This window comes from Peromyscus californicus, unplaced genomic scaffold (assembly GCF_007827085.1).
Source record: "Peromyscus californicus insignis strain IS unplaced genomic scaffold, ASM782708v3 Scaffold_21__1_contigs__length_65335640, whole genome shotgun sequence".
Lineage (NCBI taxonomy): Eukaryota > Metazoa > Chordata > Mammalia > Rodentia > Cricetidae > Peromyscus > Peromyscus californicus.
In genome coordinates, this window is record NW_026294514.1 from 27,073,855 (window position 1) to 27,090,168 (window position 16,314).

The 16,314-nt window shown below is 52.4% G+C and overlaps 1 protein-coding gene across 11 annotated transcripts in view; it reads right to left on the minus strand.

Moving 5' to 3' along the window:
- Positions 1 to 16,314, minus strand: part of Tns1 (tensin 1) — a 222,643-nt gene that overhangs the window by 108,465 nt on the left and 97,864 nt on the right. For all 11 annotated transcript variants that reach the window (XM_052749829.1, XM_052749830.1, XM_052749837.1 and 8 more), the window contains one exon: positions 5,868 to 5,909. Coding sequence is in view for 7 of the 11 variants with exons in the window: in XM_052749837.1 (XP_052605797.1) it covers positions 5,868 to 5,909 (42 nt within the window). In the remaining 4 variants the exon portion in view is untranslated. The remainder of the gene's footprint in view (positions 1 to 5,867; positions 5,910 to 16,314) is intronic.

Sequence of the window (16,314 nt, forward strand, 5' to 3'; positions counted from 1 at the left end):
GGCTGGAGAGATGGCTTGGTCGTTAAGAGCACTCACTGCTTGTGGTGATTAACTGAATGAGAATGGCCCCAGGGGCACATATATTTGAACGCTCAGTCCACAGTTGGTGGAACTGTTTGGGAAAGGTTAGGATATGTGACCTCTTTAGAAGTGTGTGACTGGGGGTGGGCTTTGAGGTGTAAAAGCCAAGTCATTCCCAGTTAGTAGTTTCCCCTCCTTCCTCTTCCTCTCTCCTCTTCCTCCACCTTCTTCATCCTCCTTCTTCCTCTCTCTGTCTCTGTCTCTGTCTCTCCCTGTCTGTCTCTGTCTCAGTCTCTGTCTCTCTCTGTGTCTCTGTCTCTGTCTCTCTCTCTGTCTCTCTCTGTCTCTCTGTCTCTCTGTCTCTGTCTCTCTCTCTCTCTCTCTCTCTCTCTCTCTCTCTCTCTGCCTTGTGCTTGTAGAACAGATGTAAGCTCTCAGGTACTACTCCAGCACCGTGCCTTCCTGCCTGCTACCATGCTTCCCGCCGTGATGGCCATGGACTCGAGCCCTCTGGAACCGTAGCCCTAATTAAACGCTTTCTTTAATAAGTTGCCTTGGTCATAGTGTTTTGTCAGGTTAGTAGAAAAGCCGCTAAGACACTGCTCTTCCAGAGGACTAGAATTCAGCTCTTATCACCCACATCCAGCAGCTCAAAATCACCTGCAACCCTAGCTCCAAGGGATAGAGTGCCCTCTTCTGGCATGTCAGGCACCAGCACATACATACGCACATGCACATAAAGACATACATACATACATACATACATACATACACACATACACACATACATATAAATAAAATAATCTTAAAAAAATAATCTTATTTTGGGCAGTGGTGGCACACGCCTTTAATCCCAGCACTCGGGAGGCAGAGCCAGGCGGATCTCTGTGAGTTCGAGGCCAGCCTGGGCTGCCAAGTGAGTCCCAGGAAAGGTGCAAAGCTACACAGAGAAATCCTGTCTTGAAAAACCAAATAATAATAATAATAATAATCCTAAGATCTATTTAAGACCTGGCAGCTCCAGCAGAAGAGAACACATTGGGCTGGAAGTGTGGCTTGGTAATGCTTACCTCACATGCACCAGACACTGGGCTCCCCAACATGCAAAAAAGAAAGTAAACCAACTTAGAAAAGAACTCTGCACATAAGCACAGTGGCTGTCACAGACCCTGTGTGCATAGCCATGGGTTGGTGCAATTAAGGAATGGTTGAACAGATGACAGATCCTCTCTCAGTACCTTAGCCCACCAGCCAACAGACAGACATTAGGGACCATGAGAAACTCAAATCAGGCACCTGGATAGCCCCAAGGAATCAGATCAGGGTACCCTTCTAAGCCCATCCCGCTACTACCAGATTTGAGCCTGTGAGCAAGGCAGTCAGCCTTCCTGAGCCCTGATCTGACCACTATACACGGGCCCACTTGCTTCTCCAGGATGGACACAGACTGCCCAGGTGCCCAGATGGGTCACAAGCCTCCCCCATTGCCCTGAGTCATGGAAAAGGCTTTGAAAACTGCAGGTGCTGTGCAGGTGACAGTGACATTTGTCATTGTTAGTGGCTGGGAGAATAGCTCTGGTGTAGGCTGATGGATGACGGAAAGCTCACTCTCACTCCGATCCATCTTGTGGCCTCAAGTCCCACATCAGCCACACTGAAGTAAGGCACAGGCATCTCCTTCCTGCGTCCACATCCAAAAGTACACAAAGTGCAAGCATTTCCCTGCTGCCAATGTAGTGGCCCCTCCCCTTCAGGGCAGTCCCCAAGATCCCAGTGGATGTCCAACACGACAGCTAGATTAAAATCCTCTACGTGTGTGGAGAACTGTCTCCTCATATAGAGGAAGCGGCTCATGGCTTCCCTGAGCCCTGCCTGATTGGCCAGCTTTGAAATTCTTGTACTGTGGAAATACTATTCAGTAAAATAACAGTGACTTTGAATCCAACACTATGACACCATGATAGTCCATCTGGTGGCAGAAGCAGCTACTGACTCACAGGCAAACAGCACATCCAGCATGTACTTGGTGGGCATGAGTGGACAGACATCGCCAGGTTCCGTCACACTACTCAAAACGGCACACAATCTAAAGTGGATGAATTGTTTATTTCTGTAATTTTCCACTTAATGTTTTTGGACCTCAGTTGACATCAGGCAACTGAAACCCAGGAAAGTAAAAGCTCAAATTGGGAGGAGGGAGACTGCTATGTTATTATTGCAGGTGAAACCACAAGCCCTGAAGTATTCCGACTCCCCTGCTCCCCGACTCTCACCCCAACCTGACCTCCAGGTCACTCTAGAGGACATTCCAACCCCCTGCTGTGAGGCTAACAATGGCAGGGGAAGCTGTGTCTCCAGTTACCCAGGTGTCCAGGGTACTGGCCCTTGTGTGCAGACAACCTAGCCTCAGATGCCTTGATGGCCATCCCACCCAGGTCTCTGGGTGCCAGTTCTCAGGCACAGAGGTCCTAACACGAGGTGTCTTAGTGGGCATAACATTCGGCAACCATCGCCGGGAAATTCCTCCAACTCTTATTTTTCAGGGCCTGAGAACTGCTGCTTCATCTCTTTGCAGGTATCAGAAGTGTCTACGGCAGGGATCCTAACTCTGTCCTGCTCCCTAGAGCCCCATGGGGAGCGGGGGGGGGGTGGGGGGAGACACGGGACAACCCCCCGGCCTCCTCTACCCACTCCCTTGGGCAACATCTGTTGAGTAAGATAAAAACATGAGTTGAAGATTAAACCACTTGGCGCTAGCTGGCCTGGGCACGGGCTGGGAAATATGTCTGGCCAGCAGGGACTGAGACTGGGCAGAAAATCTGGGTCTGAATCAGGGGAAGGGTGGTTAGGATTCATCCAAGGTCAGTTTGAAAAAAAAAAAAAAGGTAGCGGAAGCAGAGACAAGCCAAGGCCAGAACACGCCATAGACAGATAGACGTCCGGGGCACACCAAGTTGGGAAACGGGAATAAGGCCGGCCAGACTGCGGCCTGCAGGGGCTGGAAGGTTGGCAGTAGAAATGAAGGGAAGGGAAATCCTGAACCCACCCTTTCCTCCCTCTTCGGGAGCCTGCTCAAAGTGCTCGCCTGCCTCACCCACCGTGAGGAAGCAGGTGCTGAGTGTGCCGAGGGGAGCCAAACTTTCTCCTTGTTTCTCCTGGGCCACTTTCCCACTGGCAGGGCAGCACGGGGCGGGGGGGGGGGGGGGGGGGGGGGCTCCCATTCAATGCAGCAGCTTGCCCCAGACCCCCCCTCCCCATTTACAGAACTCACCACAGGCATCAGGGAACACAGGGCCACAGCAGTACCCATCCGCCCCACCCCCAGCTGTCACAGTCCCATTTTGTGCCCAGTGCACAGTGTCTGAATGAATGCCTGCTGAATGCGAGAAAGATAAAGAGTCCCTGTCCTGGAACTCACAGGCTGGGGTGGGTGGAGCCCCTCAGTCAAGATAAAGATAAACAAGCAAGGTGCAGAGTGTGCGAGAGGCCATAAGCACCACGGAGCAAGGGAAGGAGGAACGGAGGGGAGATTCCTGTGGGAAGGGAAATGCTGACGTATGAGAAGAGCTTGCAGGTGTGTCTGTGGGAAGAACATTCAAGGCAGAGGAAACAGAAGGACCCATGGCCCTGAGGTAGCATGCTGTCTGATGTGTTTAAAGATCAGCAAGACAAAGGCCGGGAGCTACAACATTGTGAGGAGAAGACTTCTGTGAAAGAACCTAAGGGTTTGCTCCAAGTGAGGGGACAGAGCTCAGGGGCTCTGGAGTATGTACTGGGTGGATTAGTTCAGTGGGGGTTTTTTTTGTTTGTTTGTTTGGTTGGTTTTTTTTTGTTTTGTTTCGTTTTTTCGGTTTTTTTTCGAGACAGGGTTTCTCTGTGTAGCTTTGTGCCTTTCCTGGATCTCGCTCTGTAGACCAGGCTGTGAATCTGTGAATCTTGAATTCACAGAGATCCGCCTGCCTCTGCCTCTGCCTCTCGAGTGCTGGGATTAAAGGCGTGCGCCACCACCGCCCGGCTAGTTCGGTGTTTTATTCTTTTGACTACTTCCTGAAGCAGGTACGATTACTAGCTCCCATGCTGGAGAAGGGCAGCTAACGAGAGAAGCGGGTAGGTGATGTGTTCAGGGTCACTCAGTTGAAGACAAGAAGTCAGGGAACGAGGAATGGGGAGGAATAAAGATCTGGGAACAGGGTACCGGGACCCAGGGGAGGGAGTGGAACTCACTCATTCTTTCTTACTGCTGGGGAGGTGGGTTCTGAGGACCAGCACCACCTCCAGGCGCTAGCCTCACCAGGAGATGGCTCATCCAAAGTCCTGCAAGGCTACTAACCACTGTGCAAGTGGGCACGACACGGATTCAGGAAGAAGTCCAATTGGCACACGTGCCCTTCCAAGGCAGGCGGTCCTTCCAGCTCGTAAATGCAGGCCTCCAGCCAGAGCACCATCCTATGCCCCTCTGTCCTGACCTTGGACCTTGCCTCTGTAAACAAAGCTCACGAGCCAGATGCTGGCCCCTGCCTCGTGGTCCCTAAACCCTGGACCCTCAGCCTTCCTGGCCAGCCAAGGACATTCTGTTCTTAGCCCTAAGGCAGTAGCTCAGTACATGTGACAAGAGTCCTCCGTATTCTCTCCCCACCACCCTCCTCTGGTACATGGCATGCCTTTGTGACCCAGGAGGGGTTTCTAGCCAGACCACTCCGGCCTTATTCACAGCCCCACGGGCTCTGTGAAAGTAACACTCCACATCAGGAGGGCCCAAAGGGGCAGCTCAAGTCCAGAAGAGGCTGGCCTAGGGAGCCAGGTCTCTGTAGCTGGTCTGGCCGTGGCCTGAGTATAGAGCAGTATCTGAGGCAACCAGGAAATCTGAAAGCCCAAGTGTATCAGTTGGAAATCCAAGATGCAGAGAGAAAGACAGGACCAAGCTAATCGTCACAAGCAAGATAGGGTTGGAGCAAAAGGAAACTAGATGGCCTGGCTGTGTGTCCCACATCTAGGCAGAGCAAGTGACTACACTTTTTTGAAGGATACCAACAACCAGATTCAGACTCCCCCCAACATGGGCACCACCATTGGTGTTCCACACCAGCCAGGCAGATGTGGCCCACATCAAGTCCCTCTGCACATGCCTTCTCTCTATCTCTGTCTGTCTCTGTCTCTCTTTTACACACACACACACACACACACACACACACACACACACACACACACTCACAAATAGAGCCCTTCTGCAGTCCCCAGATCCGGACAGCCCCCAGAACACAGCGGTGGGACCTGGAAAGGCTAAGGAAGCAGGAAGCTCGGCCAACATGTCAGCCCAGCTGGAATCAGTCTGCAGCGGGCCAGCTCCACAGCCCACAACTCAGAGAGGTCCTGCCCCTGTCCGAACTGTTCTGGAAACGTGACAGCGCCGAGGGGGATGAGGGCCATAAAAGCAGAAAAACAGAGTCATGGGGACATAGCAAAGCTGAGGAGAGGCGCAGAGGCCATCACCTCGTAGATGGACTCTGGGAAACACCGTCTATCACCCTGCCTCCAGCTGAAGGGTACAAGACCTACAGGCAGGAGGGGGGTGGGAGGAGACACCACAGCACTCCCTAGTCCTCCAAGCCCTAGAACAACAGTAACCTAGCCAGGCCTGGGGACATACAAGATGGCCTTTTATGGGTTTTCCCGAGGACCTCAAATCTCCAGACACACAGAGCAGGCCCTGCAGCATGTCAGGAGAGACCTCATGACTCATTTCCTCCCACCAGCCCCAGCCCAAAGCCCTCAACCCTCTCCACCCCACAAACCCAGCTCCCAACATGCAGGAGAGCCTGGAAGGGGAAAGAAAGGCTGTCACTCACCACCAGTTCATGGCTGGATGGAGGAACACAAGGAGCAGCCACCTGTGAGAGAGGTAAAGAAAGTCCCTGTTAGCATCTGTCCCAGCAGCCCCTGGGCCTCCTGAGCCCACTCTTAACCCCATCCCCAAAGGGACAGCCTTCCCTGGAGCACAGGGAGAGCTCTTCAGAAGGCCATTCACAAAGGCTTAGGCCAGGCAAAAAACATGAAATACCCCTCACAGGTCAAATTCTGTAAAACATAACACACCCACCTAGACATCAGCATAGCAGCTATACTCTGGATCCTGCAGTAACCATAAAGCTTCCTTTTTCTCCTCTCTCTCTCTCTCTCTCTCTCTCTCTCTCTCTCTCTCTCTCTCTCTCTCTCTCTCTCTCCTGATTCCTCTACAGTGTAGAAAGATAAATTTAAAGTAGTTCAAAAACATAATTTAGACCTGTAGGAAAGTAAAATCCCCCTCATCCCCCGCCCCATCTTCTCCCCATAGCCAGTGGCTCACCCCCAAGTCAGAGCTGGGAGCGACCAGATCTTCCAGGGATAGCACACAGAGCATTTTGGAGGGGAGGCAGCACCCACGAGGAAGGGGACTGTCATTATCAGTTCATCCTCATCTTTCCCTGAGCCAAGGTCACGGCAACTTGGGCCTCTTGGAGGGAGGGAGGAAGGAGGGCTCAATGGCCTCACCACCCTGACAATTAGCAGAGCGCGTGTCAGAGGCCAGCGCATTCCTTTCTCCAGCCAACACATTTTTCTTGGATCTCAGTACTCAACCTTGGCTCTGACTCCTCGCCCCAGCACCAGGCCAGAGGCCCACAGACAGGCAGAGGGTGACTGAAGAGAGACAGGTCCCTCTCTAGCCCGTAGGCAACCCCATCTTACATGCAACACCAACACTTGCAGAGCTGGTACGATCGATCGATCTAGCAGGTATGCTGCTAAATAAAGTGCTTTGCCTTTCAACAACCAGAAAGACAGTCTCCACCGTCACCTCCCCAGGAGGTGAGGAGGCCCAGACAGGGTAAGCCATTTACCCAAGGTTACACAGTAGATGTGAGGCTGGGAACTGAACCCCATGCAATCTGGGTCCCAAGATTTGGAGTGAAGAAGTCTGATGACTCGTGGCTTTCCCTGTAGGAGAATAAGGGGTGCAGAAAGAGCCCCCAACCCAGCTCCTGATTCACATGAGCATAGAACTAGGAGTGAATGCATTCGAAAAGGTGTCTGGGGGGACCAGGCCCTGGCTCTGGGGAGCTAAGACAAGGAGGAGAGAGATCTCCAGAGCTGCCTATGGACATTCTGGTCAACAGCCACAGCCTGGCCACAGGTTACACTGTCTGCCCTTTACAGCCGTAAGCCAACCCAACTATGGGGGTTGTGAAGATCCAAAACACAGACCAGGCTCTGAGAGGCCCCCCTCCCAACTTATCAGATCGCCTCAGTGTCTGCGTGCGATTTCTGGGCCACGTCCTGGCCAGGCTCCCATCTTGAGCACTGCAGATAGATTAGTTGTGACCTATCGAGAGGGCTATAGTGCAGGAGGTCAGAGCTACCTCAACTTCCAGAGCCCAAACTGGTCTCCATTGGATCAGGGTGGGCAGTGGCTTTGAGACACACAGAAGGTCTCTCCCACAGGCCCATCCTAACCATGGACCCTTTCCTCACCCTTCACCCCCAACTCCCCAGACAGATGTACCCACTAAGAACCATCGCCTAAGGGGGTACAGTCATACCCCAACAGGCCGTATCCCGGGGCCTCTCCACCCCAGGCCCATACTGGGCCATGGCTACTGGCCCACGGACTTATGTGTCTCAGAGCTTCTGGTCTCATTCTTACTCTTTGTTTTTTTTTTTTTTTTCCTGAGGCACAGAACTGTTTCCTTAAAAGGCCGTCTGTCTCCTTCTCTCCAGCACCCTGGCCCCCAGCCACCCTCTCAGGAGCCCAGAATGTGCCAGGAGTACCAGGGGCCCTGCCACTCTACGGTCTGTGCTCAACGGCCCCACACTCCTGGCATCAGCAGTGGCTGACCCCACTGACGGTAGGGGACTCAGGTAGCCCTGGGCCATCTTCAAGGACTCTGTTGACAGCCCTGCTGTGACCTCACCTCCAAGCCAGGCACCCAGGACACCAGGGCTGAGACACAGGTGGGGCGCCTCAGGTGACTTGCTCTGGACCTGGGGCAGAATCAGCCTACCGCTCCATGTCCCCAACTAAAGAACAAAGGAAAGGGCAAGGAGGTCACAGCTGCCGCCGCCGCCGCCACCACCACCACATTGACTTTCCAGCAGCCACGTCCCTGTGCGGTGTGACAACTCATTCGGGGCTTAGGAAGGCCTGGGCCCACTAAATACTATCCCTGCTTAGCAGACGGGAGACGGAGCCACAGCTGGGCAGAGGCAAGATCCTGCAGAGCTCTCCTAACTACGCTGCTCTACACAGAGCAAGGACCACTCAGACACCTGCGAGCACCTCCTTTCCTTACCTCACTACCTCGCAAGGAGGAGGACCTGAGTCCCAGTTGGGTAGCAGCACCCCTGGTTCCCAAAACCCTCAATAAAAACCTAAGTTCTCAGACTTGCTTACCTAAAACTCCAGATTCCTAAACTGGCCAGGTCCTGCAGAGAGTCCCCATACTTACATGCCCTGACCCTAGAAGCTGTACAGGAAGCCTCATACTTCCAACTATAACCTCATCAGTCCATCAGTCGGGAGGTCCAGCACTCACAGCATTCTGGGTAGAAACTCTATCTTGGCTTTCCTTCCTAACACTTGCTGGGTCTGTGTTTTTTCTTGTTTTATTTGGTGGTGGTAGTGGTGGTTTTTTTTTTTTTTTTTTTTGGTTTTTTTTTTTTTTTTTGAGGCAGGGTCTTACTATATAGCCAACACAAACCCAGTCCCCTCTTCCCCTTCCCACCCCATAAAATCTCAACTCTGTGAATATACCTACCCCCAGAGACCTCTGTGATCTGATGATAGACACTTAAGGGGCTTTGACCACCATTCCATGTCTAAACTCCCTTTCCAGGACAGATCCCAGGAATCAAGACCGCTATACCCCAAGACAGGCCACAGAAACTCTCATCTTCCAGGACCCTGTGTCCTGGAGCTGGCCACAGAACTTCTGACCTTTCTCTTGTCCCTCAGCAGGACACAGGACCCTCATCATTACAATTCAAGGGATGATGCCCAGAGAGACCAGGAAGAATCTGCACAAAAGGTCTGCCTGGGTTTACCACTAGACTGTGAGCAATCAGAACCATGCCACGAGATCTCACATAAACCCCAAAGGATGGGCTTTGGAGAACTTACACATAGCTCCTGGAGAGAAGTGTGCCCCTCACTCCCCCACTGCTCACCCTGTATAACTCATCATCTGTACCCTCAAACACCACAAGCCATGTCTCCCAAGTCTACGGGGCCACTAGAGCAAATTGATGGTACCCAAAGCAGGGTCATAGGAATCTCAATTGACACCCAATCGGTTAGAAACACAAAGACACCCTGGAGTTTGAAACTGGCACCTATAAGACAGAAGGCAGCCCTGGGACCCAGTACCCAGCCTATGGGTATGCCACTGTGTCTGGTGTGATATTGAGCTAAGCTGGGTTGGAGGCCACCTACAGATGTCACCACTGCAGAACTGTTTGCTGATGATGAGGAGACCCACACATACATCCTGTGAGGCCACAGAAAGTCTTCTACCAGGACATTTGCACTTTGCCAACAGATATATTCATAAAAGACCAATCACATGCTTGTCATTTTGTGTCTGGCTGACTCCCCTTCATGTACTAGCTGAATAACATGCCCTCAAATTGGCATGTGAAAATCCAAACCAGTCCCTTGGAATGTGCCCAGTGACAGGCTCTTTAAAGAGGTGACAAGTGAGTCCACCAAGGTGAGTCCTGATTCAGGACAACCTATTGTCCCTACAGGAAGAGATCAGGACACAGAAGGCCAAAGAGGGAGAACTCACAAAGACACAAGGTAAAGGCAGTGTCCATGTACCGAGAAGTCAGGCCACAGGCAACAGTGTTGTACTGATCCTGATTGAAGAACCCAGGGTGGCAGCCACGAGAGCCAATTTCATGACCCTGAATCCACATTTCTAAGATCCACCGAGGTTCAAGGTAAAAACTGTCCCACCATGTGCACCTACCACCCTGAGTGGATCCATGCGTGATGGACACGTGGCTCACTTCAAGAAGTATTAATGGTGACTCGCATCTCTGTCCAGCATGTCCAGGTATCCACATTAATGACACCAAATGGTGTATGGCACAGAGGGACAATGGGGTTTATAAAGCACCTACTGTGTGTCACTGAGTTGGGCACTTTACAGACATTCACATTTGCACTTTCAGACCAGTTTTTGAAGTAAAAAAAAAAATAAAATAAAGGCTCACAGAAGTCAAACATCTGGCAGCAGTCCCTGGGCAGGAACGACCAGGAAGGCTGCTCAGGTTCCTTCATCTCAAGCTATAGTCTAACATATGTGGTCCCTCTTCCCCCAGCCCCAACCCCAGCAAGGTGAGCATCAGCACACTAGCTCCCAGGGTCTCAGGCCACCTCCCAACAAACGTGCAGGCTCTCGGAGAAACTGTCCCCTGCTTCCCTCCCTGTTCTCTGCCCCATGGCTGGATGAGGCAAGGGTGTTGGACCGGCAGGTCACCGAGAGAGTATGGGCATCCCAAGGAGGGACAGTGAGCCGGGCACAGAGGAGGCGTCACTTCTGTCCCTCCGTTGTGTGTCACACTCCCACGTAGAGCCCTTGCTCCACTCCACTCCTCACCCCGACTCCCACAAAAGGGAAACATACAGGCCATGTGTGCGGCTTGGCCTAATGCTCACTTCCGAGGTGAAGTCTGTTTTGACAGGAAAGATTCTATTTTTGGTGACGCTAATCCACGTGAGAGATGTGGAAGTGGTAATGCTTGGCATGTCAAAAGAACTGCTGGGACTCCCCTTTAGCTGGGTGAAGGGAAGACACACCCAAGGGACCACTGAGGTGGGTATAAAAGGGGAGGAGCCAAGCACCACCCTTTCCATGCTTGACCATGGAAAACTATGAATGGCCAGGAAAAGAGATCAGACTTTTGACTGCTGGCACTGAGGAGCCACTGAAGGTTCTCGAGTAGAGGAAGGACCATCAGAACTATGCTCCAGGGAGAGAACTCCTGGCACAGAGGCAGGAAGAACGGAAGAGTAGAGAACTTAAGGCAAGCAGGGACATACAGTAACCATACCAACAGAAACCAGGAAAAGAAAGGTAGGGGGAGAAAAGGAGCCTGAAGCCTAGGGCCAGGGAACCACTGGGTACCCCCAAATCTAAGAACCCTAGCCCAGAGCTTCCATCCGAGCCGCTACTCCTTCCACTCCCAAGAAGAGCCACCACCCACCACTCTGTCTATGGTCAACCAGGAGGTAGCCAGCATCTAAGCTCTTCACAAAACATCACCACATGGTGAAAAGTCAAGTATCCATGCCTATAAATGAGGAAACCACCAAATGGCACCTCACCTGTGAGCTCATATCCTCAGGGCATTGGGGCAATCAAAGTCCCCTACTGAGTCACCCTGTATTATCCCGGAAACCTAGGTGTTCCCTGGGCCTTGTGGATGCCCAAAAGATGCCAAGACCATGGGGTTGAAGCCCAGAAACAAGACAAGACTGCTTGAAGAATGCCAGCAGGGCTCAAAGTCACCAGCCTCCCGGGATGAGCTTCAGGCCCTAGGCACAAGAGGTCTTGGAAGTGGAGGGGTGGCCCTTGTCTTGGGTTCATGGCCTCTAAGCCTGTGCAAACCCTGCAGGACAGTACTCACTGTCCCTCTCTAGCTCCCAGCCAGCTGCGAGGCTCTTTCCTTCCCTTATATAGGGTTCAGCTCTGACCAGGAAAGGAAGTGTACAGAGTTCCTCCTTGCCAGGAGTCAAAAAGAGGCCTGTTTCCAGGGACACCTTGAGCCAGAAGGATGGCCCCTGCCCTGGATCCCTCAGCTCCAGTGATGACTGAGATCTGGAGGGGCTTGCCCTTCCTATAAACATAGCCCTGACTAGAACCTGGGGAAGACAGGACCCAATGCTGTCGCAGATCACTGATTCAGAATACTGTCCCCCCCAGGACCCACAAGGTCCCCAGCACGACCCCCACTATGTCCCCAAGTTGCTCCTCTGGCTTGGATCCTCTTCTGTGGCACCTGTCGTTGGTTGCCCGGCCCACTGCCAGGTCCTACACGGTTGTCAGGTGGGCTATTCGGGCAGGGGAACTGCTCTCCCGGCAGACCCCTCCCCATGTCTCCCCACATGCGGGAGTGACTCTCACAGCCCACATGATATACAGCCCACTCATCAAACAGCCGGCCTGTAGGAGGATGAGATAACTGGGTGCGCCTGAGCCTCTGGGAGCCCATGGAATGTAGCCATCAGAGCGACCCTCAGTCGGAAGGTCCCCAAGCAACTAGGGAGAGAGGATAAAGGTGGGGAGAGCAAACCCAGATATGATCCAAGTAGGTAGGCCTCACTACCAAAGCTGATCCCCTTCAGAGCTGGCCTGGAAGATGGCACACACTGGCAACTGGAATCAACACCCTACAGCAGCGGTTCTCAACCTCCCTAATGCTGTGCCCCTTTAATACAGTTCCTCATGTTGTGGTGACCCCCAACCATAAAATTATTTCATTGCTACTCCATGACTGGAATTTTGCTACTGTTATGAATCGTAATGTAAATATCCGATGTATGATCCCAAAGGGGTCATAACTCACAGTGCCCTGAGTCAAAGGCACGGTGACATTAACCCTTCCCAGGACCTCCTCTCTTCTCTTTGGTCTCTTCTTAGCAACCAGGAAGCCATTTCTAAAATGTACACCAGCCATGTTACTCCTCAGTCTAAAGGCCTTTCGATCTTGAGTGTGGGGATCCGGTCTAAATGTTCTAATACAGCTGTTACTGCCCATGGGGACCTGTGGGATTATCCCTGTCAGCCCACTTCTCAATCTTCCCTCAAAACCCCTGGCCCATCTCCTGCTTTTTTGTTCCAAATTCTGCCCTCTGTTGAAAAGCTTTGCAGCTTCCATTTCACAGACAAGAAGAGCATGGCAGTGAGAAGCCACATCCGCAGCCTAAGGTTACACATCAGTAAAGAGGGTGGCGGTGGCGCACGCCTTTAATCCCAGCCCTTGGGGAAGGCAGAGCCAGGCGGATCTCTGTGAGTTCAAGGCCAGCCTGGTCTACAGAGTGAGATCCAGGACAGGCATCAAAACTACACAGAGAAACCCTGTCTCAGAAAACCAAAAAAAAAAAAAAACAAACAAACAAACAAACGTATGAACACGGAAGGAGGGCTCTGCCCCAGGAAGACTCAAGACCGACTCCATTCTGCCCAGGACCTCGAGGCTTGCCCAGTGAGGACCACAGGAGGCCTTGCACGGGAGCCATGGCCTCAGAGAGGGAGGACAACAAACCGAGCTGAGCAATGTGCAACCTGAAGGGCCCAGCTGAAGCAAACGTCCAGGCCCCTGCAGTAGCCTGAGACCTCCAAAGCCAGTAAGAGAGCAAGAAGGAAGAGTGGGGTAGGGCTGGCCGTCAGGAGGCGCGCCACCATGTGAGAGGCAGCTACAGGGAGGTGAGAAGAGGCTCTGAGGGGACAGAAGACAGAGTGAAGAGGGTGCTTCAAGGGGACAGAGGGGGTACTTAGAGGAGAAGACGGCAGAAGCCGGGCCTGTTAGCACAGGCCTGGAATCCCAGCTATGTGCAAGGCTGAGGTTCGGGAACTGAAGTTTCAGGATCAGGTCGCTGTCTCAGAATAAAAAGCATGAAGAGGGCTGGTGATGTAGCACAGCGGTCGGTCCGAGTGCTCACCCAACATGCACAAGGTCCTGGGTTTGATCCCCGGTACCGGGGGGGGGGGGGGGGGGGATGTGGGGAGGAGAGCCCAGTACTCAGCTGGGCAATCAGACACCTGATGCAGGAACCAGGCCTCTGTCCTGGGTGCGTGGGGCTGAGTGTATTTCCAAGCACCCTCTGAAATGCAGAGAACAGGAAAGCCCCCACTCCTTCTGGGGCTGGGCATTTGTCGCAGGGGACTGAGTGGCACAACCCATGGCATACAGACGACGTCTAGGAAGTTCCTAGAAGCTGATCCAGGGACAGGCTATATGGGCTTGGGCAAAGTTCTGGTCGAAGAGGGGGCCAGAGGAAGTGACGGGGCCGAAGAAACAGAGCCAAGCAGTCACTCAGGCCAAGGTGACAGAGCTCCCAGCTGAGGAGAGAGAGGGGAAAGAAGACCGAGAGCCAGCCCCAACCCTGGACGGAAGTTGTGGCCTCAGGAGGAGACAGGCATGTAAACAGACTTATAAATCTGCCTGGAACTGCAAAAGAGGAAGCTGGAAGAGGCCATTCTTGCCCTAGGATGACGATCCATCTGTTTTTCCCAAGGTTACACCCAGAAGGAGGCTGTCTTCCTCACCCCTCACTCCCCACTGAGGGTTTCTGTCCCTACATGAGAACTTTAGGGAACACAAGCCTTTGACCCTAAACCATATTAGAACAAGGAGGCAGGAAGGATGCCTGGGAGGGGAAAAAAAATTAAGAGCAATGGGAAAATCCACAGAGCCAAAGGTCTCAAGAATTGCTGGGGGGCTGGGCTGTGTCAGGGAAGGCTGAGGTAGGTGGGGCAAGGCGGGAGCAGGGATTGAGCTGAGTCAGGCACTTCAGAGAGGGTCCCACAGGGGCATCAGCCCCCTGCCTCCTCCTAAGCCAGGGCACCTGCTACCCTGCAGTCCAACCAATGGCATGCAGACCTCTGCCCTTACACAGCTGCAGGGTTCCCTTCAAAGCACGAGCTCTGCCCTATTTCCTAACTTCTAGGAAGTCCCTGCTCTACCACCCAGATGACAGGTTGATTTTGCTTGTTTATCAGAAAATGACCTTGAACTTCTGGATCCCCCTGCCTGTTTCTTTCAAGTACTGAGATAACAGGTGTGCACCACTACACCCAGTTTTTGGCATTACAGAGGTTTAAAACTAGGGTACCATGCATGCCAGGCAAGTACTGTACCACCTGAGCCTCATCCCCAGCCTCGGGATGACAGCCTCGGAAAAGGAGAAATGTTCAATACATTCACTGCACTCTCCATCCTCAGGATGACTACAATTTCAGCAACACAGAAACATCAAAAAGGTCATCTCAAATTTGAAGAAAAGCCTTACATTTCTGTTGATTCTCTGGACTCCCTAAATAGCCTAACCGGGCTGACAGGAAGTCCTTCCCGATGTCTAGCTACTTCTCTTTCTAAAGGAGTTAAAGCTTGCCAAAGCAGGATAAAAGCAAAGCCAGTCTCGTGTCTGTCAGGGGAAATTCCACAGCCTCAAAGTCTATCTATGAACTTCGTGTCTCCTGGACCCTTGAAGGATCATGCTGTCCTGCTCACAACTCTAAATAGCTCAGCACTAAACTGAACCCATCACTTGGGAGCAGGTTCTGCTCCGCAGGATCAAAACATCTTGTATGCGCAGATGCCCTTTCCAAATTCCTGAACACCTCCAAGAAGCCACAAGTGTCCAACTAAAAAGCAAGAAGACTGATTGGCCTGCAAGCCGGGCGTGAGCTCCGATACCCTTTAACTCCCTCCCTCTCAGTATCCTCATAGGTAAAAGGGGCCTGTGAGAACTATTTTGCAGTCTGGTTGAGAACAGTTAACAGGCTGAGGGTGGAGCTCTGCTGCAGAGCACATGCCTTACCCACCCCGAATAGCGTCAGGATGAAGTTGTCGGAGCTCCTGTCTGTAGGAATGCCTGGGACACAAAGCCACAAACGGACCTGTGTGGGCTTCAATGCTCTCCCCGACACGTCTCCACTCACTGCGTCCCCAGCCCCACCCTGTGATGTAACCTCCATTGTCAGCCCCCTTTTATGGAAGAGACTGAGAAGCCGCAGGATGGAGGAAGGAGTAGATTTGGATGATTCCCATCTAGGTGGGAAGGATGGCTCAGTGGTCAAAAGTACTTGCTGCTCTTGCAGAAAACCTGGGTCTGATTCCCAGCACCCACATGGTGGCTCACAACCATCTGTAACTCCAGTTTCAGGATATCTGACAACTTCTGGTCTCCTCAGGCTCCATCCACCATATATGCATATATGTGCACATGCATACACGTAGGCAAAACACTCATACACATAAAGCAAAAATAAGCATGTGAAGATCCCATCAACCGTCAATCAAAGACAACTATCCAAAGACAATTTCCATCAAAACACTGTCCTCTTCTAAGATTTCTACTCTTTATGTAGTATAAGCTTCCGGTACCTGAAAGTCATTCCTGCAGAAATGTCTCACCCACAGATGGCAGGGGCAGTAGTGAGCAATGGATGAGACTTGCCCAGAGCCCCCGGAAGCGGGAGGTCCCTAGGGTAGGGCAGCCGGGCCTCACCAATCTCCTTTAAGACCATCTGC